General features: G+C 41.9%; 1 protein-coding gene across 1 annotated transcript in view; it reads right to left on the reverse strand.

Moving 5' to 3' along the window:
- KIAA1549 overlaps nucleotides 1–23281 on the reverse strand; it is a gene marked incomplete at its 5' end in the record, with an annotated part of 133315 nt that overhangs the window by 62384 nt on the left and 47650 nt on the right. The window contains 2 exons of the mRNA XM_079538211.1: nucleotides 4311–4399; nucleotides 5808–8501. Of these exons, the coding sequence (XP_079394337.1) occupies nucleotides 4311–4399; nucleotides 5808–8501 (2783 nt within the window). The remainder of the gene's footprint in view (nucleotides 1–4310; nucleotides 4400–5807; nucleotides 8502–23281) is intronic.

Consider the following 23281-nt stretch of genomic DNA (forward strand, 5'->3'; position numbering starts at 1 on the left):
AGAAGTTTGGAAAGTTATGCAGGATATACGAGAACAACTCACAACTCCTGATTCATGAATGAAAATTCCTTCTGGAACAGCTCTAATGATTCACAGAATCACAGATCGTAAAGGATCTCAAGGATCATGGATCTCCAACCCCCCTGCCACAGGCAGGGCCACCAACCTCCCCATTTAATGCTGCCCAGGGCCCCACCCAATCTGGCCTTGAACACCTCTAGGGACAGGGCATCCACAGCCTCTCTGGGCAGCCTGTTCCAGCACCTCACCACTCTCAAAGTGAATGATGATGATGTTTGAGCAGCAAGACTTTCTGTCCCTGCAACTGAAGGTGAATATACAGGCCATAAATGCCATAGTGGTACCAGACATCATTTTGGAGTCTCCCAAGTTTAAGTTGGGTCTATGTGAAAGTGATCAAGAACAACCACCAACACTGGTGAGGCCATTCGGTCTATCTCTTAGTGCACATGTGTGCATCACCAGAATTAAGAGGGTAGCAAATCAGACCTTATTTAGCCTATGGGTTCTGTTTGGTTTTGACACAGAACCATACGCTAATGGAAATTTGAGAAAGCAGTGGCACAGGAGTGGGAGAAGAGTACTGTTTTACTGCTATATAGGATGACTCCAGAAATGTTCTTGTCACATTCTTGCCCTGAATTGTTTGTTCAGCTGGCTCATGTTGCTGTTTTTCACAAACTCATCTATCCATCCATCCATGCATCCATCCATCTCCTCTCTTGGAGGTTTTATCTCTGCTCCCAAGACAGCGAGATGCTATCAAACATGCTAACTAAGCTACAGTTTTAGAGCTCTGTCTATTAGAGCAAGCAAACGCAAATTCTAACACTAAATACCCACAAAATTTCTTACCTTAACACCTCTAAACTCAACATGCACTTCTGAGCCATTCCCACAGCAAAAGCAAAAACTTTCAGTACGAGCCAATGTACCACATCAAGCTGAGCCATCTCTTCCCCAAAGCCAGACAGCTAACACAACCCTATCGTTTCTAGGATACAGTCTATCTTACTCAAAGCTGCCCTGACAAGAGAGAACGCTTCTGACACGGCAAGTTTTTAGGTTCCAACTTATCTTAGTAACTGGGGAAAACATAATTGCATGCTTAACATCTTACGATTTTCCATAAGCATTTACTATAGATTATTGTCAGCTAAACTGCTTGATTAGATGCACCTTTGGTACCATCCAACCCATACCTACACACCACAGTATTATGCTGTGTAAACATCTGGTAGAAGGCATAAAAAATCCATTTCCTCACCACCACCTTATTAAGCATTCTGTAACCAGTCTGCAGGGAGCATTTAACTTCCTAAAGACGAGCTACAAAGGCTCACAGGTCTTAAAAATGAAAGAGACTCTGCTCCTGCACACATTAGGAACCAGAGGCAACAATTCTCCCACTATTTTCACACACCTAAACGATAACAGCCATGGTTTCAGCAGTGTTGAGCAGCAATGAATGTGACAGAAGTCAGTGCAAGCCCACAAGGTGGCACCTTTGAAGAAAGTATTTCACTGCCAGACAATGAACTCATTTCCTTACTTGCAAAGCAGAGGTTTGCAAATTTTGGATTACAGAAACCTGGCCCAAAACACCAGATAAATGTAGCAACAAAGTCACTGAGGTATACATTACACTGCATGATAAAATTTCCTACCACAAATGAAGCTGGCAAAAAGCTTTCTTCTGTCTGTATGAACTTAATGGTACCTGGGGTGCTTCCAGCAAGTCACTGCCAACACTGTTTTTCTTCTCATATCCCCATGCAACAAAGCTATGTTGACTGAACGCTGCATCTTACTCAAGTGCCAGAAAGCTTACATTAGAGAAAGCTGAAAAAATCTGCTCTTGTTCAAACCACAGGGTCTTATCCTTCTGCAGATGCTATACACTGAAATCAATTGGAAGGAAAGAACTTTCAAATTTTAGGTTACTATCACTTTCCTGTAAGGAATTTTGGTAGGAAAAATACTGGAAGAAGATTATTCATGAGACAGGACTTAAACCTGCTTCTCTTTTTTTGTCCCACCCTTCAAATTTAGCAGCTCTGAGAGTTTGAAACAACAATCAGAGGCCAAAGTTTCAAGTGAAAAAGCTGGAAAAAAATGACTTTCCTTTCAGTGCTAAAGTTGGATTGCATTTAAAGTGAGTAGCAGTTATAACCAATGTTGCCATGGATTTTATTTTTAAAGCACACATTACTACCAAGTTAAATTTAACAAGACTGTCTCCTGATTTACTGGGCATTACATCACAGCAAGGGAACAACATCTGTGAGCTGTAATAGGAGACACAGTTAAAAAGCAGCTTAAAAAAGTGCACTGCTTTACCGTAACTTGCAAATGTACACACATTTCCTGGGTACTTTTGACTAACAAAAATCACGTCTGCTTTATTAATTAAGTTTAGCAATATGGGAGAATTGTGTTTAAAACTCTGCACTGCATCACCATAAAACATGCTGATATTATAGACAGCTCTTTATTTAAAATAACAGTTTTGTTAGTATTCCACTGCTAGAGGTGAAGGCATTTGCTGGTGATTATATTTACTGCAGAAATACTTATACCCAAGGCATCACTAAAAGAACACCTAGCAGCATTCAAGCATAAAATCAGCATATAAGATTCCACAGAGATGATTTCTCCTTTTGATAAAAAAAGAATATGTTAAGAATGAAGCTGGACTAACTGCATTACTTATAAAAGCAGTTGCCAGTAAGCAGCCCTAGAGCCAAAATGACCTAGTGAGAGCTCTGCAAGACAACAGTGGGCATGAAATGAAATGATTTAAAGTGGAAAGAAGATATCTAATGTTTGCTTCACTCAACCTTCAGATATTTACCAACACACTTCATCTGATTCACGCTATTACTGAGATGCTTCCATACTGTTGAGGCGTATAAGGTCACTGAATATCAGTGTAGTTGGTCACCTCGAACTTCTACTTTACTATGCTGGTTTTCAAAATTTAAAGGTGCATTTCAGAACGTAGAAGATAAATACGTTATTTACAAAAAAAAACAAACAACAACAACAAAAAAACAAAACACCAACAAACAACCTTAGAAGCTTATGAGGAAGTATTGCGAAAAGGACCCAAATGAAACATAAATCTGCAGTGGCAACTCACAGTGGCTGAAATTTGGGAGAAACTCACAACACACTTATCCTGAGTGAGCAGAAGAGAGGCGTGTTCACAAACAACAGACAGGAGCTGTTTAGTTACTGAGTATCGTGATTGTGGAAGGAGCTGTCAAAAACACTATTTCCCACACAGACCAGCCAGCAGAAGTTAAAGGCACCACCAACTCAGCCCTCTGAGCACAGAGATCTACTCCTCTACTCAAACTACTTCCTGAGGGAACCACGCACAGAACCAGGTACTGCCTTGGTGCTGGGCTATTGCAGCTGGACCAACGCAGAAATGACATGCTGCAATTGAAGCTGAACCTGAACATGTAACTTCATTAAGATGTTCAATTTCATAACCTGTACTGAAGTATGTGAAACCACCTCTGTGATTGTTTTTTCACTCAGGCAGAGGGCGCTCAAAGAAGAGGGGGGTGAAGAGTATGAAATCTCACCTCAGTGGGCACTCATGGAAATACTGCTCAAAGACGATTCCTTGAACATCAACGGAGAGGAAGAATTAAATAACAAAAATGGGAGAGCAGAAATTTCTTACTCTGTGAGTAGAGGAAGGCGAGGAGTGGGGAAATTCCAATCACACCTATTTCAAGGCTTAAAAAGAATATCCTACCATTGCACATCTGTTTTTTTCCCTGCCTTTCTCATCTGCCAAACCCTGTGCATATGAGATTCCACCACTTTCTCTGTAATTGCTGATGACCTCAGTTACAAGATAAAACAGCACAAGGCAGTGGAGAAGGGCTTGCTTTGCTTAAGGCATAAAGCATATAAACAACTAGCAGGAGAAGCAAAACATACTTTAGTACAGTAAAAGCTTTTCAGCTCAGTTTCATCTCACAAGTCAGAGCAGGTGAGAAGCGGAGTCAGGAAACTGCTTGCTCAGCTATGGCAAAAGCAAGAAAAGTCTGCCTTAGAAAATAAATTACATTCTAAAAGTTAAAAAAAAAAAAAAAAGTTGGATGTCATACACGCATTAAAACAAAAGGTTAATGTTTAAGTTGAAATAAACCTCACTGTGGTTTAGCATCAGAAGCGTTATTTTTAAATAACTAGTTTAGCCTGTGAACTAAAACCACTATTGTACTACATTAATCAAAGAGTGCTTGTACACACTTCATGCCACTTACCTCTAGCTCTACTGATCGCCTGAACTGAGCTCTGAGCACTTCTCTGATGGATTCACTGACGTTTTGGAGAACAGCTCTTCGGGCCAGCACTGGAAATTAATGTCAGTCAGTAAGTATACTTTAGCTTCACCTCTTGGGCTTCATCTCAAAGCTGCATTTTCAATAGTGTGATGCATGAAAAAGCAGACAATGAGATCAACTGTGTCAGACAAGTAAGACAAGGAAACAGGCAAAGGTATGAATATATCCTAAAAAGCAACTTAAACTGAATACAGTTTAAGAAACTACAGGTTTATTTCCTCTAATTTTTGTCAATACCTAATGTCTTTAGTATTCTAGTCAAGGAACCCTCTTAAGAGTCACCCAAGCATTCAAATAGGGTCTGAAACTTGCAGAAATCGGTCTGGCCTGCACACCACAATGAGACTGCTGTCATAACACAGTTTAACTTTTGTAGGCAATGCATGGAATGCAGATGAAGTCAGAAAAAAGCCACAGCAAATATGCATCTACTTTTCTCTTAAATAGAAGTAAACAAACTTGGGTTAGTGAAAGGGATATCCACTAAGAAACTGCTACAAAATCCCCACACCCTTACAGATGCTATGTCTGCTTGAGACTGTAACTGAGGACAAGGAAACAACTGAGAAGTGTTACACTGCCATTCTGCATCTATTTTCTGTCAGTAAACTGCCTACAGAACTGCCCAAATTATAGGTTAAAATAAATCTTCCTTCTTGCCAGCAGTCAGCACACCTTCATTTCTGGAGAATAAGATAATTATCACTTTGCTTTCCACATTACAACAAAACTAAAGGGCAAAATGCGTTGATTACCACAGAGTATGCAGCATTTCTACAGTTGCCCTTGGTTAGTTCTCTGGTGCAAGCCAGGAGGAGGTAGGAAAACACCAAAAAAGCAAAAACACATGCTGAGACAATTGGTTCTGAAACACACTAATGTATTTTCTTCTGGTTAAAACCATGCCAAGTCCAATTGAAGCAAGCAGGAGATGGGGGAAAATACAAACATAAGCTGGTAGAGTAAAATGATAAAACAGTAACAAAATCCCAAACATTCTTTAAGCCAAATTTCCTCTTTCATATTAAAATATTATCTCACACCTGGGCTATTTGCAACAGTGTCAATCTCAAGGAGAAATTCAGAACAATCATTTGCAGAATGTTATTATAAGAATAATATTTGTTTTCAAGCAATCAAATTAAAAAGTAGCCTCAAATATACTTACTTATATATACACATCAGCAGTGTTAAAACACAGCTTCATTCACTCTGCCAGGTAATTCACTGGCCTAGCAATTTCCCTTCAAGTGAATTCTTCTATATTGAAAAGATCCATGGATTTACAGCTATTTGACTAAATTTTACACATTTCTCTGATTTACACAAGTAGCCAACTCAACACCTGCAGTTTAACTATGAGCTCACAACACAGTGGTTTCTGAAAATGAAACAAAGACATTGGTGGCCTCTCACCAGCAGTGACGAGGTACGCATCAGGAATCGCGATGTCACAGACGTAGGGCTGCCTGGTGGTGCTGGTGGCAGAGGGGAGGACGGCGGCTCCGGGGCGAGTGGAGGTGACCAGAGGAGGGGAGGAGGAAACACCGGACCTGCTTGTGGTGCTGGTGGTAGTGGTGGTGGGGATGGTGCTGGCAGCAACTGATGTGTCAACATCACTGGCTCCCGTTGGAACGTCGTATCCCGTGGGAGGGAGGGAAGTCAAGGGAAATTGTGTGGGAACAAACAATGTGGTCACAGATGAAGATTCTGTAGGAGAGGGGAGAATGCTGCTGGCATCAGCATGCTGCGTCGGGCCGCCAGGGTCTGCGGTCATAAGGGCTGTTGTGTGAGTGCTGCTCTCGCTGAGCGATGTTAAAAGCAACGTGGTCTTAACTGTAGCACCAATATCCTCATCCGAAGCCAGACCAGTTGAGAGTAGAGATGAAGACACATTTAAGACAGGAGTTGTTGGGAAGGTAGTAAACACAGAGATCAGATTTGTCTCATCAAGCAGGACGCTGCTTCTAAGAGGCCCGGTGTCAGAAGCGGGCAGCACCAGGGTGGGAGCCACGGACCGCAAGGAGGAAGGGGAAGGCTCTAACTGAGAGGTAGCTCCTGGTACAGCTGAGGTAAACACGGCTTCGGATCCCCCCGGCAATACTGATGGTGCTTCCAGAAACACAGACGAGTTGGAAAGAAAACTTGATGATGGCATTATTTCAGGTACATGTGCACTTGGAACAGAGGATGTATTTGAATAAAAGTATGAGGTTTGCCCGACAGAGAACAAAGACGCCTCGGAGTCAGTGGCAGAGCTGACAGCGGTAGCTAAGTCCCAGCTGGAAACATCCTCAGAAAGTACTGGTGTTCCACTCAACAAGGTCTGAGGTAATGGTGTTGAGAAATCACTCTGCGTGACAGAGTGAGAAGTTAGCACAGCTGATGACAAAAGTAAGTAGCTAGGTTCAATCAGAAATGGTGTTGATAAAAGATTGGATGAAAAATCTGAAATATTTAAAGACAGCTCTTCCCCTGTAGATGTCTTATCAAATAAAAATACGGATTCTGATGGCTTAAGTTCTGGCGACTCATGCCAAGTTGTGGAGCTGACTGCAAGTGATGCAACCGGGTGGCTCACGATGGTCACAGACTCCAACAGAACAGTGCTGGTAGTGGGATGCTCTACACGAGTGTTTGGTGCCAGTGACACAGTTCCTGTGACAGGCAGAGAAAACTGGACAGCAGAGATGTCCAGTGAGGTCTCATTGGGCAGCTCATGGTAAGGAGAGCTTGCAGGTTTTCTGTCATCAAGAGCAGTGTCCACAGTGCTCAATAAAAACAAACTCGAAGCAGGGATTTCTGCAAATCTTGAAGAAAATGAAACAACTGGTCTTGATGGAAAAGAAGTATCATATATCTCAGGTGTAGGCTCTTCTAACTCATATTTGTCGGCAATTACAGTTGTAAACGGAGTTACGCCTTGTACTTCAGAGGCTGTGAATGACAGAGTTTCAACATAATCACCTGAGCCCACATCGTGTTCTGGGGAAAATCCTGCTTCCGGCAGAAGAGAAATGGAGTCACAATATAAACACGAACTGTACGATCTCGTGAAAGGCACTGGGCTTATGAGCTCGCTATCAAGCTCAGATTGACTCGGTATTTCTGAATCAGCAGGCAAATTTGGTGCTGTACTAGAGAATTTCTGTGTAAACAAGCCGGCATTGAAAACTGTATCAGAGTAGGTGGACATGGCAGCTGAGTGACCTGGGAAAGCTGCAAATGGAAGACTGATGGAAAACAAAGCAGAATCAGCACTGGCTGTTGCAGCAACTGTGGCCCAGGGAATACTTGGAGCAGGGTCAGTCCTTACACTGACAGCTTCTGTTGCCCTGCTACTCAGACTGGTGTAAATGTCACCACTTTGTGCTGTAGCACCTGCTGCAGCACGGCTATTTTCACCCAGCAACTTGAGATGGACAGGTGACCCCTCTGAAGTGGCCCCAGAAGGAAGAGATGTTACACTTCTGTTTATGTTTTCCCACATTGCATCCGCCTTCTCGGAAGGAACGGGAGTGAAATAAATACCTGTATCTGAAGGGTGCAATGGCAAGTGGCTGCTTGCAGTCAGTATTCCACTGTCTGGTACAAAAGGCTCCAACTCTGTGAGACTGGTAATGTAATCAAGGACAGCACTCAGTGGAGTCTTTTGCTGTGCTGTTCTCAAGATATCGTATGGTGAAGAAAAGACAGATAATGAAGGTGTTAGTAACGGAGTTTCTAATGTTTCTCTTGGTAGCTCTACTGTATTAACTGAGTGATGATCTGTTAAAATTGCAGAGGACTTCAGTGGAGGAGTCCACAGTACCTTTGGAAATGGGTTAATAAATTTGTCGTCACTTAAGAATGCCTCATTGCTTGTTACGGAGAAATCTATCAACGGTGTACTTCTCCCTTCCGAAATTCTGACCGTTTCTTCTTGGTTAAATGAAGTCACATCGATGGGAGCGGTAACTGATGATAAAAGCGTTTGAAGAAAATTACTTTCTGGGGACTCCAAAGTACTTTTTGCTAAGGCCATTTGTGTTCTGCTGCCTGATATGCTTTGGTGCACCTTTGAGTCCATTGAGAAAAAGGAAAAATTTCGCTTCTCCAAGGATATCTCATCTAAATAAAAAGAGAAAGAAAAACAAACAAAAGCAGGTTAGCTTAAGCAGTAAGACTGGAAGAAGCAAACCTTCCAGAATTCTATTCAGAATTCAAGGCTACAGACAAAACTGCCCAGTGCTTGAAAAAGTATTAAATTCTTCTCTGAAACCCCATTCCCTTTAAATGAGTGGGATGACAGGAGCTCCTCTCACTTGTCCCTTGACAGCAGCACCTCAGTGAGCCTGCAGAATGGAGAGCAGCTCCCTCTCACAAGGTTACTGCAGGTCAGCTAATGTGCTCCCAGAGTAAGCAGTCAGAAAGGGTAATAAGGTACAATACAGATAAAAATTTTGTGTACCTTCAGGGACTAAGTTTAGCTCTTCTGCCTTCTGCTAGCATCACCTCATTTCCTCCAGTTTTACTATTTCTTATTAGGCTCACTAGCAGATCTGTTCTCTTCCAAGGACCAGCTCCAGGAAGTATCAGAAATAAATGATACTGCTACTGATGAGAGATGAAGAGGGGTTCCCTTCATATGAGTCAGGAACCACATGCAAGTATTTGCTGACATAAACCATGTCCAGCAGTTATGTTTACATTGCCTGCTGTTAATCTCATTTTGGCCTGTAAACAGTTGTGGCAAATTGCTTCATTACACAATTGCCATCTTCATTCGCATCCTGCTGTAGGACTTCTTTGTTTACAAAACTTTCACTTCTTCAGCTTGCAGGACTGAGCTCAAGCAAGAAGGAGGAAAAGCTGTGATTTCAACAGACTTTTTAACAAGATTCTTGCAAAAAATCATGTATCAATTGCACAACTTGACTATATTTTCCGCTCTTGCAAAAGTATTCTTGGATTGCACAAAAGATGTGCATACAAACTTTTTCCAGCCATGGATGTGTTTTACAAAGAAAAGATTTATTATTGAATATTTCTCTGAAATGTCTAGATGGGATTACTAGCCTTCAGAGTCGAATGTTCAAGGAAATCACAGAAAATTGCCCCCGGACATTTTTTCTAGGGTACACACAAAGGTTTCATTCTTACTTCAGCTATCCCCCCCATCATCCTGTTTTCCTAGCATTACTGTTTTCATACTGGAGCTTACTGACAGCACACGCTGAAAAAGCTGCTGGGGGGTGGGAATCCCAACCAATTAAACCACTAGGGAACAGCTGAGAATAAAAGCTAGTGTACACAGTAGCCTGATGGTGATACAGTAGATCTCTGAAGTGTAGCTACATTAGCAAGCCCTCATAGCATGCCTTGATCTCGGTAGTCCACAGCAGACCTTTGCAGGAGCAGTTCACCTATCTGTTACACACTGTTGCCAATTCAACAGCACTTTCCAAAAGTGATAAACTGCTGCCATCACCCCCTCTGCCCCTGTCTGCTAAATTCCCCGACACAATTTTTCAAGCGTTGACACACTGACTTGGTAAGTTCTGAACCTGCTGATCTGAGAAGCACAATTATAAGAATTAACACACACAGCTAATGCCACTGTAACACTAACCAACTCTATTCAAATAGTACTGCTGTGATAATATGCTTCATTTTACAGATTCCATGTGCAATATTTTACAGTGTAACAGTTATCATTCTCTTAAGTAGACCATTTTTTCCTCCTGCAACTCACTGCAAGTACTGCTAGCTACATGACGCTTGTAGTGTGATGAAAGAAATTGCCTTAGAAAGCTCTCAAGTAAAAAATAGATAAATAAACAAAAAGTTAATAAAAACAACACAGGCCACTCTTGCAAAAGCTGTGCAGGACAAATACACAAGTACATCCTTGACTTCTTCCTCTGGGCTCTGCTGCTGGAATGCAATGCAGCACAGCCGCTCTGAATAATGGCTTTCAGAAGTAAGTAACATGAGCAACAGCAAAAGCAGTCCCCGAGAGGCAAGGACCAAAGCAGAGATCCCCCTGCAGGGGCTTGTGATACCAGCCCCCCTTGCTGACAGAAAGGTGTCCTATGTTTTCTCTCCGTTGAAGCTCTTCCTGACCTCATTCCTTCCCTCGACTTTAGTTTTTGCCTTTCTGATGTTTTGAGCAAGCAGGGTGTTACTAAAGGAAAAGAATCACAAGACCATAAAACACGCACTGTCAAAATGAATCACTTCTCTCCCAGTACGCATAAAGGTATGCCATCAGTCCTTCTAGGTAAAATGCTGTGAAATACTGCCCATTTTTGACAGACTTTGGATACCTAGTGATTGCTTAAAATGAATTCCAAATTATAAGCAAATGCACTAATAAAGATTTCCTTGTACATCATGGTTTCATGCTGTAACCCCCAGCATTAATAACCTCTAAAGACAGAATGCACAGTACACACGACATTACTCCACAAGATGCTTAATATGACTGGCAAAGGTGCCCACATTCTGATTACTAAGAGCACTTCTGATCTGCAAAAAGCTACAGGTGATGATAGATAAGCTGATTCTGCAGACGAAACAACTGCACTGTCTACACACACCCATGCTGTGCACTTTCATCTTCCTTCACCCACAGAGAGCCGCTATTATCTTTGCTCTATTTGACAAGGCAAAATCCTGCTGGAAGTGACTACAAGCCACAAAGATTTCCGTAGAGCTAGTTAGAATTACAGCATCATCAAGGTTGGAAAAGACCACCAAGATCATCCAGTCCAAATATCAACCCATAGTTGCACTGATAACAATTCAAGAGACATGCATAATGCAAGGGCAACTCTGGCTTTAAATTCACTCTGACTTTACAGCTAGACTTTTGTTGAGAATCTGTGTTTTTCTTTGAAAGACACAGGAAAACAACTTCAGAGTAAAACATGGTGGGATTTTGTTTATTTGTTTGTTTTTAAGGAAAACAAAAACTACTGCCAGAGCACAGAGAACTTAGAAAAGCTAAGAGACAAGGTAAGAGTGCTGATTACTTGAAATGAGAGATATAAGATTTTGAAACAAAAACTCCCTGGCAAGTTTGCAAGCCTGTGTTCTATGTTAGTTGCTTCGGCTGGCTTTTTAGAAGCAGGGAGTACTAATGACATGCCATTACTAATACAAATGATTGTTTTTCTGCTGAAGATGACAGACAGTACACTACTTGACTACCGCTCGTCAGAGCTACTCACCACTCGGGCACAGATGGGACGTGCAGCAGATGTGCCAGGGAGCAGCCAGAGAGCTCACAAAGAGGAGCAGCACCGTGCTCTGAAGGAGGCGAAGGCACAACGCATGGCAATCACATCCTCATCGCTGCAAAGCAGCTGATCTGCTATGCTGCGGGACAAAGGGGCTGACAGACTGCACATGTTCTGCTGTACTTTAATGCCGTGACTGCACAAAGCTATTGATTAATATCAATGCTGACTTGTTTGCTCGCACAGCTGTTGTTGTTGGGTGACAGACTCACCATCCAGCAAGCGTGCTGCCATTGAGCCAGGCAATGGTGACAGGATGACAAGCAGGCAAGGCACACTCCACAAAGCTGGTAAACAACGTTATAAAAAAGGATAGCTTGGGAAGCCAAGCTGCGATGCTAAGCTACAGCAAAGAGGAGGGAAAAAGAACACTGGTGGAAATGATCACATGATCCACAGATGGCACCAGGACTATGCTTTCATCCAGACAAAGACATTCAGAAAAGCAACATGCTAATGTGCGCTGGATGGTGAACTCTGCTGCTTCTGCCACCCACCGAAACAGGCTGGAGGCTGAATGACATCGACCAGCATCAAAACCTGTCACTGGACACAAGGAGCCCTAACGCTGCATTTACGGAAGCATGGCCGTGCATCACAATACTGGCTGAATGTGGTGAATTCCCAGCAGCAAATGGCTGTTGCAGTCTGTAGACTTCTTTGAGGATAAAGTATACCATGTCAAATTGCCAGAAAGCCACAGATGTACATAGCCCAGGAACTAGGCTGGCCATTTTTCTAGAAAGCAATTAGAGAAATACAGTTTTCATTCACTCAAAACTTGCAGTGTTGGAGAGAAAACTTGTTACACTCTATATACTCTATATAATAAAGCAAAACAACAAATTTGCAGTTAAATACATATACATATGTGAATACATAAAAATAAGTTTATATATATACACACTATTATAAATGCAGGACCTGAGATGTAATTTCAGCTCTGCCACTGATCAATTTGCAAATTCTATAAAAGTCACATCACTTTTCTGCACCCTGTTAGTAAAATGTGGCAGTATACCACAAATAAAATAAAATAAATAAAATATGGCAGTGGTACACTGCCACAACTATCAGTATCTGTGAAAGCATAGTTAGCTTCCTGTCTTACAGAGATCTTCAATTACAAGTGATAGGTACAGGCATAACAAAAGAGGAAAAAAAACAAACAAACCATAGTCTTTACTTGTAATCAAATAAAAACTTGTGAATAGAAATGTTAGTTTTGTTGAGAAACTAAGTAAAGCCTAATAGAGTTTGAAAACACTAGAAAGCGCCAGAAAAGTAGTTCAACACAAAAATCATTTAAAAATATATATCCTGTAAATAAATGCAAGGATCTACATCATCAAGTTTTAGTGTCTCTCCTTTTTAAGCAAGGAGAAAACAGAGGCGCTATGGTAGACCAGCAGCCAATGCTACACACATTCCAAGTATTATGAATAAACCCTTGACTAGATAACAGCTCCCAAATTAAAATTTTAGCTACAAACTGATTAGATGGCTCTCTAACTTTGGGCTGACTAATGCGTCATAGAATCATAGAATGGCTTGGGTTGGAAGGGACCCCAAGGATCATCAAGGTCCAACTCCCCCACCACAGGCAGTGCCACCAACCTTCAGATCTAGTACCAGACCAGGCTGCCCAGGGCCCCATCCAACCTGGCCTTGAACACCTCCAGGAACGGGGCATCCACAAACTCTCTAGTCAGCTTGTGCCAGTACCTCATCATTCTCTCTGTAAAGAACTTTCCCCTGACATCCAATCTAAACCTTCCCTCCTTGAGCTTAAAACCATTCCCCCTTGTCCTCCTACCATTGTCTACCCTCGTAAGAAGTCCCCTCCTGTTTATAATCCCTTTTTAAATACTGGAAGGCTGCACTGAGGTCTCCTCACAGTCTTCTCTTCTCTAGTGCTCCAGCACTCTGATCATCTTTGAGGCCCACCTCTGGACCCTCTCCAACAGCTCCACATCTTTTCTGTACTGGGAGCCCCAGGCCTGGACACAGTACTCCAGATGGGGACTCACAAGGGCAGGGTAGAGGGGGACAGTCATGTCCCTGTTGGCCACCCTTCTTCTGATGGAACCCAGGATACCATGTCACATCTCAAGGAAGCTTTCAACAAAATTTCTGCCATTCACCATGATTCAGATTTTTGTTTGAGAACTGTAAAGTCTGAAACTGTATTAACAGAATGTAGTGTGGGATAAGACCACCCAAGAGTAAAGAGGATGATAGGTGCAAATGTAAGTGAATAAATCGTCAACTCTTTCTCACACAGCTTAACACTTAATAAGTTCTTTATTTAACAGCATTTAGCCCAGCTTCAGTCAAAAAGGCCGTGTACATATTAGATCACTATAAAAAATACCCACGTCTCTCTTGTGTAAGCCTGTGACTAATTTCTTAGGTGTCTAGCCTGTAGGAAAATACCAGTCACACAGCACTGGCAGCTGAAAAGCCGTCTCCTTCCTCCTCCAGGAGACACTGAGCACAGACTGAGCTGCATCAGCTCATCATGCTCATCAGCAACCATGTCAGCACAGTGATGTCAGGGCAAAGATAGGGCTGGGGGTCCTGCTCCTCAACAGGGCCGCAGCAGCTCTCAGAGGCTGCTTGCTACTGCACATGTATGCAATGCTCTATCCAGTTAGCATGTGTTGGGGCTGCATGAGGGGCAAAGAGCAAGAGCAGGACAGGCAGCCCTTTCCCAAAGGCGTTCATCTTACTGGGAAAGATCCCAAGCATCTCTCAGCATTTAAAATGCATGCTTGTGAATTTTCAGTATTGAAGGTGTTTATACGACATGAAAAACTAAAACAGAGAAAAGATTAAGAAATACAAATTTTAAGTCACAGCAGCCTTTCCTACTGCAGTAAGGTTGAAGGCAACGTTTCACAATCATAGAAAAGGCGGTACTAAGAGAAAAATAATACAGCTACCACAAAGCACATAAAGTGGGTGTCTACGTACGTGCAAGCTCACTTTGCACACCAGGGTTCCACAAGCAGCCAAGAAAGAAGTGGAACATCTTGAAGTTGTTCTTTATCCACATGCAAACAGATGTGGCTCAGCTGCCACCCAGGTGCAAGTTTACATGAAATTCCCCCTCCTCCACAGCAAATCAACACAACTTTCCAGCTCCATATGAACAGAAAAGATGCACCAAAGCGCAAAGGGAGGCAGCACAGACAAACCCTCTCTTCCTTGCCAGCAGAGTTTGATGAAGTCTTTGCAGAAAAAAAATATGTTTAGTAGAAGATAATCTGACTGCATTTCATACTTCTCTGAGGCAAAAAAAAATTAATAATAAAATACAATACTCCTCAAGCATTGCATCTAAAAGTGACTGAAGTACAAACTGACACCTCAATGAACCTATGCTTTTGCTGAAAACCACCAAATTAAAAAGCTATCAAGCAGTCTGGGATCTCAATTTCTATGGATGACCTCATCAGGGAACTCAGAACCTTCATTCTGATCCAAGAATCTTCCAAATGCGTCTGTGGCTGAGGCAGAACAGGACTCTTCAGTAGTTTACAGTAACTAGTACTTTAAAAGAAAAACAAACAAACCACCAGTCCTTCTTTATCTAGTACCACTATAAAACATTGTTTTGCACAACAGAGGAAAAATTTTGCAACTCAAGTGAAGCTTTTCATTATGCAAAAGACAACAGTATACAACAGATCAGACAGTAAGAACAGCAGAGCACACACAGATGGAGGGCAGAGCAAACACCTCCACACGCACACACTCTATAAACATAATCACACAGTGAGAACTACTCCCCCCACACAGTAGTACTGCCTTAGCAGTGGGATGGGAACAAAAATCTGTTAAACAACAGCTTCTCATGACTGCAAAATACCTGCAAACCCAAAGATTCAAGATATCCTCCCCTGAGTTACGGGTCACTCCCTACACTGCTCTTAACAAATTATTTTAATACCCAGGTGAGAATCATAGTATCATAAAGGTAGAAAAAGACCATCCAGTCCAACCATCCCATCCCCCCCATGCCCCCTGCCCACATCCCTCAGTGCCACATCCACACGGCTCCTGAACACCTCCAGGACGGTGACTGCACCACCTCCCTGGGCAGCCTGTGCCACTGCAGCACCGCTCTTGCTGAGAAGAAATATTTCCTAATATCCAACCTGAAACTTCCTGATCAACTTAAAGCCATCTCCTCTTGTCCTGTCAGTTACCTGGGAGAAGAGGCCAATCTCCACTTCACCACAACCTCCTTTCAGGTTGGTGTAGAGAGCAATAAGGTCTCCCCTGAGCTCCTCTTCTCCACACTCCCCATCAGACTTGTGCTCCAGATCCCTCACAGCTCTGTTGCCCTTCTCTGGACATGCTTCAGGTCCTCAATGTCTTTCTTGTAGTGAGGGGCCCAAAGCTGAGGACAGTACTTGAGGTGCAGCCACGCCAGTGCTGAGTACAGAGGGACAATCACTTCCCTGCTCCTGCTGGCTGCAGTATTTCTGATACAAGTCAGGATGCCATTGGCCTTCTTGGCCACCCGGGCACACTGCTGGCTCATGCTCAGTCAGCTGTCAGCTAACACCCCCAGATCCTTTTCCTCCACTTCTTTCCGGCCGCCCTGCCCCAAGCCTGTAGCACTGCATGGAGTTGTTGTGACCAAAGTGCAGGACTTGGAAAAAGCTAGCCATGACACAAAAAAAAAAAAAAAAAAAAGCCAGCCATGACTATTCAAACCATTTTAATCATCATTCAAAGCACATTAATCATCCTGAAAGATGATTTAAAAAGGTATGAGAGAGGATGTCAAATAGACTGTGGTTTGATGTATTCCTACAGAACATCACCCGCAGCTGAGGAAAGCAACAGCTCTGTGCAGAGCTCAGTGCTCCAGCGTGGCTGGCCGGCCCTGCACACACACACACACACACACACAGAGCTGCAAATCAAACCACAGTTCAAAGTCTAGCTTTTGTTGGGAGCATTCACGCTTTTCTGGCATTTATTCGTATGTGACATCATCATGTGGGAAGCCATGTGTCAGAGATAAAGTACACACGAACTGGAAGTGGCTTTGCAAATGTTAATTCTAAGAAAAACACTCACCAGATTTGCTCATCGTGATAAGCAGGTCATGCTTTTAAAAACAAAAAGGAAAAACTTTATTCCCCCATTCAATTTTTTTTTTTTTTTTTTACTTGTTTACTTTCTGCAAAGCAACTTCATTTCTACTGCCAGTTTTTATACAATCAAACGATCACTGAGAAGCTTTCTGCCTAGGCTCAAGATTGCAGCTTCCTCCAAAATGCAGAGATACTGCAAGCTTTCAAAAAGATTGATGAAATTTATACCAGCCTATCTTTTTACAGATGACATCTATCACTGAGCAGTACTTTGTGTTCATTGCATATAAATGCTTTTAGGAATAGCATATCCTTAAAAGAAAGTGAATTTTATCTCTTAAATTGTGTTACTACCATAAAAATATCTAGAAGCAATGAAATGATGGAAAGTCTGAAGTCAAGCGCAAATATCTAATTAAAACAGAGCCTATGTGGTATCCTAGTAACCCAGTTATCCACAGGGACTCTCTTCATTGACATATATTCTTAACTGGGCTGTGCTGACAAAGGAAATGTATACCCTTGACTGAGCTTTCAGTTGTTCAGGTCAGCAGGCTCACCGCTTGTGCAGTGTTGCTGTTCCCAAATTGCATTATTCAAGAGGAGTAAATGGATGCCCCAACCTATGACACCTAAAATTACTTCAACAAATTAATTTAGGAGACTGATGTTTCATGCTGAAAAAGCCAAAAATATTTTCAACCAGCAGAGTAACATCACTGCGTACTTCATATTTACTCATAGCTACAAACTTGACTGCACCTGGCCCATATCCTTGAAATATGCCTGCACACACTCAATTTTATAGCACCTACATAGAATCATAGAATCATTTGAGTTGGAAAGTATCCTTAAAGGCCATGTAGTTCAACTCCCCTGCAATGAACAGGGACACCCACAGCTACATCAGGGTGCTCAGAGCCTCATCCAGCCTGACCTTGAGTGTCTCCAGGGATGGGGCACCCACCACCTGTCTGGGTCACCTGTTCCATTGCCTCACCACACTTACTGTAAAAAACTGCTTCCACATAACCAGTTCCAATCTCCTTTTAGTCTGAAACCATTTCCCCTAGTCCTATCATAGCAGATCCTGCTAAAGAGTCTGTCCCCTTCTTTTTCACAGCGCCCCTTAGATACTGAAAGGATACCTATACATAAAAGCTCTTATACAGTCAGATATGAAAGCGTTTAGTAGCACTCTCAGCATTTGTCATTAGGCAAATCAGGTTACATGAGAGAGAATTCTATCAACTCACCTCAGAGGAAAGGGAAATATTAAGAAGTTGGGAAAGAGCAGAACAGTTACTGAGATGCCTTCATCATGATCTATAATCATCGAAAGAAATGGAATGTACAAAGAGATGGAACCAAAGTTCAAGAAATAGTCACTTCTTCAGTAGCAGTTTGAAATAAGTTTACCTAAGAATTTTCTTCAGACCCTTCAAGGATTTACTGGGCTTCACCTCGCTTGGAAAAAGAGGAATATCCCAGAAAAACCCCTGCAATAAATAGGACCTTTCACTGTCTAATACCAAAGGTCAAACTTTCACCATACCTCATACCTATCAAACTTTCAGAAGTCACTTTCCTGGGAACATTAGTATAGAAGATGGAAAAGGTAACTAGTATTTTTTCAAATAAAAACCAGAAACAAGTAAATAAAAATACCACATAGTTTTCTGCCCCTTCCTAGCAGACTGATAGGCTCAGGTTAGAGAGACTCATTAGAGGTCCTAGAATCTCAAATAGCTTGTTTCCTTGTACAAATATCTCAAGATTTAGAAATTAATTCTGGTCTTTTTTGTCTTTTTCTCCTCAATAATATTCTCAAAATGAGACAAGTAAAGAAATCTCAGCTGTTAACATGTTTGAAAAAGGAAACTTGCTCAAAGCCTTTTCTCCCTTGCTCTCAGTGCAATGTAACATATCTAATCACTGCTCCCAGAGCATTTTTCTGGAAACAGGTTATCCAGAGCAACTGCAGTCTGCTTTTTCAGACCTGCAGCCAAGTTCATGACTGACACAAGTGAGTTCAACACTGCTGGCTCCAGCAAAATTGCATCATCTTTTCCCAGTACTGAAGCAGATGCTCTGAGACCAGCCAGAGAGTAACACCCAAGTTATTAAGGTGTGAGTCTTCTACCTCTCAGCACCCTTAGTTGATTGAGGTGCATGTGGCACCTGGAAATGAAGAGAATGAAGCTGTGAACACTGACATCCCCAAGCCCTGACTTGTGCATCCTGCCAGGTGCCAAGACCATCCTGTGATAAGAACCGGAGTTTCTGCATGGCCCTAGAGACTGTACAGCCTTGGTTAACAAAAGAATGAATAAATAACGCATTAATAAGCGTGGCACGAATGCCTTGGAAAAGGAAGGGATCTGCTGTTAGAAACAATGAATACAGACATAATCCAGAAAAAGAACTGAAGGGGTGTTTGCTTATTAGAAGTATGCATAGCAGAACCAGTAAGGTAAAGAAGAATTGTGACAATCAGAGAAATGTGTGGGACTGGAAAGCATTACATATCCCTGCTTTACAAAGTCACCGATCACAGCATTCTTGACAGGAACAGTATCATATCGGGAATAAAACAAAGCAACGCTTCCTAATTCAATGATTGGGAAATACTCCACAAAGCTAAACATTAAAAAAGAGGAAACAGGGAATTTCCTCATAATTTGTAGTGAAACATCAATTTATGCACCTTTCACAAGCAAAACTACTAGCAAAGAGCAACCAAGAATCAGTGAAACTCCAAAGCCACAGCCTGGCCATGCTGGTTTTGTAGAAGACATTTTAGTTATAACTGACATTTACTAACAACATGAAACAAAATACCTTCTCTTCCTTAAGGCAAAAAGGACAGACAGTTGGCAAGGCATCATGCAGACACAGCTAACAATAGCCAAGTCTGCCACGCTCATGAATTATCACTCTGAGCTCTTCACCTCTATTGCCATAAAGCATCACAATTAGATTTTTCAAGATCCACAGCACACCACTACCAACATTGTTAGCTTAGCAAACTGTCACATGATTGAATAATGACAGTGTACAGGCAATCTTCCAGGTCCTTACTAATATCTCTCCTGGTCCTACAGCTCACTGGGAAATGCCTCTTTTCTACCCTCCATAGGCTCTACGATGTGAAGCTGCACAAGGCCTCTATTACTGCTTAGTAAAGTTATGGGCACAGGAGTCAGTATATTTCTTTATAAGAAGTATAAATTGCAATACACACTGATTAAACAGGGACATATATACACTACTCCACCTAATAGCGGCAGCACTGTTAAAAGAAACAGCCAGCTATTGCATTTTGAACTGAATTAAGGAACTAAGGTTCTGGATTACCATGAATTGCTATGACTTTCCTGAGGTTCAATTTCAGGAAAAGGCTCTTCACATGAAAAGTTGACATACTTTTTTTTTAATTTGTATATAAAAGCAAATAAATAGATACAATTTTTCAAAATAAAGATCAGACCCCTTTCTGATCAAGCACACAATTCTCTTCTACTTCATTACATGCTTGGTACAATTTAATTACAGGGTTGCTCAGTTATTTTCTAAAAAAGAAAGCTTATGCATATCACAATATTTCCAAATAATAGAAATGAAATGAAAATGACTGCACATGTTAATAACTACCTTCACTTTTATTCCAAATAACAGGTTAAAATGACCGATTTCATTGGATAAAGAAATAATCCTGGTATGGTCATTTACATAGTGCATCAGTTATCAAATTTAGTACTGTAATTGGGCTTATATGGCAAGGTTTTGTTAGTGGGGAGCTGCAGCCGAGGCCTCTGTGAGCAGAGCCCAGCAGCTGCCCCATGTCAGAACAGAGCCAGCTCCAGCTGCTCCAAAAGGGGCCTCCTGTCCTGTGCAAGAACAGGTGGGAGAAAGGAATGAGAAAACGTGAGTGAAATAGCCCTGTAGCCATGAAGGTCTGTACAAAAGGAGGACAGGAGGTTCTCCGGGCACTGAGCAGAAGTTCCCTGCAGCCCAGGAGAGGCTGACGGCACAGCTGACCGTACCCCTGCAGACCATGGGCACCAGGTAGAGCAGATCACATGCAGTCATGGAGGAACCCATGGAGCAGTAGTGAACGAGGCCTGAAGGAGCTGCAGCCCATGGATAATCCCATAGGGCAGGAGCTGCAGCCCATGGGGAGCTTATCTCAAGAGGAAATACTTTTCTACAGAAAGGGACTGTCCCCAGTAAGAAAGGATGAAGTCTTCTATATATCAAGCTGACCTCTACGGCTTAAGAGGCTTGCACTATGCATGTGGCTACTTTCTCCCCTTGTGAGCTTGGCCTTTCCCAAGTTACACAGCTTCAGTGCCCATAATTGAAAACAGACAGTGTTTGTGAATCAGATCTCAACACAGACACTCTGCACTACATTGCCACGTACAGCCAACAGTTCCTTGGGAAGGGACTTCTACCCTCATTATCTCTGACTGCAATACTTGTACTACCCCATTAATATTCTCTCTCACTATCAACTGACCTAATATATTGGCAATACAAATAATTTATCACAGACTTAAGGCACAATCCACTTCTTGGATAAACAAAGCATTCATCAAGGTGTTCTTTCCCAACTGAATATAAGAAATCATTTTGAAAACACAGAGAAATTCCTGTTCTCTTTTTGAAGTGGACCAAACGTGGCTTAAAACTAAATGAAGAAAAAATGCTTCGGCAAAACTGAGCTTGATCATCGCTTGCTTTTAACCTTACACTGGTAATCATGTGTGTGAAGTGCTGCCCTAGTCTGGTGAAGTCTGCACACAGCGCGCAGGAAACAACGGCCTGTGCAGAGTCAGGTCTCATTCATAAAATAGCATGGTGCAGACTGAACCTGTTAATTAAAATGGAAAGAGAAAATGTGATGGGAGTATGATAACTTAGAAGCTTTCCTCTCAAATGCACTATATTTACACGCTCTCATTTGCAACAATTTGAGCCTTATTCAACCACTGGAACTAGATTTTCCTTTCCATGCCGCCTTTTTCCTCCAGGACCAACATTATGTGGCACTGAGCACAGCTGAGCTTAGCCCTTCCAGCACAGTCCTGTGCAAAGCACCTCAAGTGCTGCATGAAAGGCAGTGCTCCTGACCCAGCTGATTGCACAGGAGTTCTCCAGGAAGATATAAAAACACATCTGCTGCCTCGTGCTGTGATACTACAGAAACATGACAGGTATTTGTGTGTGACTCTCTGCCCTGTTTTGGATACTCTTTCAATAATTATGGCCCAATTACAAAGAACACAATGAAGAGCATCAGTATAGAAAGAAGTTTCTCTAATGAAGGGAAGGTACATCATTAAATGTGTTGTTTTTAAGTACATTTAAAGTTATTGCAAAGAGGAATAATCTCTTTTCCGCATTCACACTGGACAGCTCAGCAGTACTAATATTAACAAGCTTAAAATACCAAATAAAATTCTGAAATTAACCATTAGAATGAGTTTTCCAAATGTCAAGGCTGCTTTACGTTGGAAAGGATGGCTCCAGATGGTTCAGGAGTCTCCACCACTGGAGGGCTTTAAGAGCAGTTTAAACAATCACATTAGAAATTATAATTACAGCTGATCCTTTCTTTGATGCTTTGAGACTTCTTTCAGACCTATTTTCTCTGATCCAGGCTGTTCAGACACACTGCACGGGGAAATTAACGTCAGAAAAAAATTGCTGGGCTAAACCTCCAGTGTGCAGTTTCTCATATACAACAAAGCTTTTTTTGAAAAAAAAAAAAAAAAAAAAAAATAACCCAATCAGCTGTGCTTATAAATATCCACGCTTCCCAGCTACACGAGAAAGGAAATTCTCCAGGATCTGCTAAATTAAAACTGCTAGTGTGAATTGCTACCACAAGTATGAGGTTGCCAAGGAACGTTCCAACCAAAAAAGGTATCTTGAGCAATGATCACAATTGGTGTGTACAGTACATGGAAATTCCTACTCCTAACTTGTAGTTAGTAGTAAACAAAGTGCATGCTACTAAGACTAACAGAGTAGTGTATTCTGAATTCAGCTGGACAGCCATATACACTGACAACTTTCCACCACAGGGAACTCAGCAGTTAAAAGGACCAGTGTTTGAAAATAGTATGTGCATGACTTTGACACCAGCTGTGCATCCTCTGTGGTGAATGTGTTATTTACAGCATCTCTAAACAACTACAGAACCCATTACAGAAGCACAGCTTGTTTTAGCTATGCTGTCACAGGCCTCTCTTAAGTAAGGCAAACCCCCTAAATCCTCTTTCTTGTTTTCTAACAATAACCACTTCATCCTTCAGAGACCAGACTGTTCAGTTCTTGGTTACAACCAAGTCAAGTGTTCTGAAAGACTGCGAAAAACAGAGCAGTATTTTAATCTGTAAGCAAAACATAACCATCATTCAACTCCCCAAAACTGTATTCACATCTTCCTACCAGAATGAGAAAGAAGGAAGAAATTATAACCACT

This window comes from Tetrao urogallus (assembly GCF_951394365.1).
Source record: "Tetrao urogallus genome assembly, chromosome: 1".
Taxonomy (NCBI): Eukaryota; Metazoa; Chordata; class Aves; order Galliformes; family Phasianidae; genus Tetrao; species Tetrao urogallus.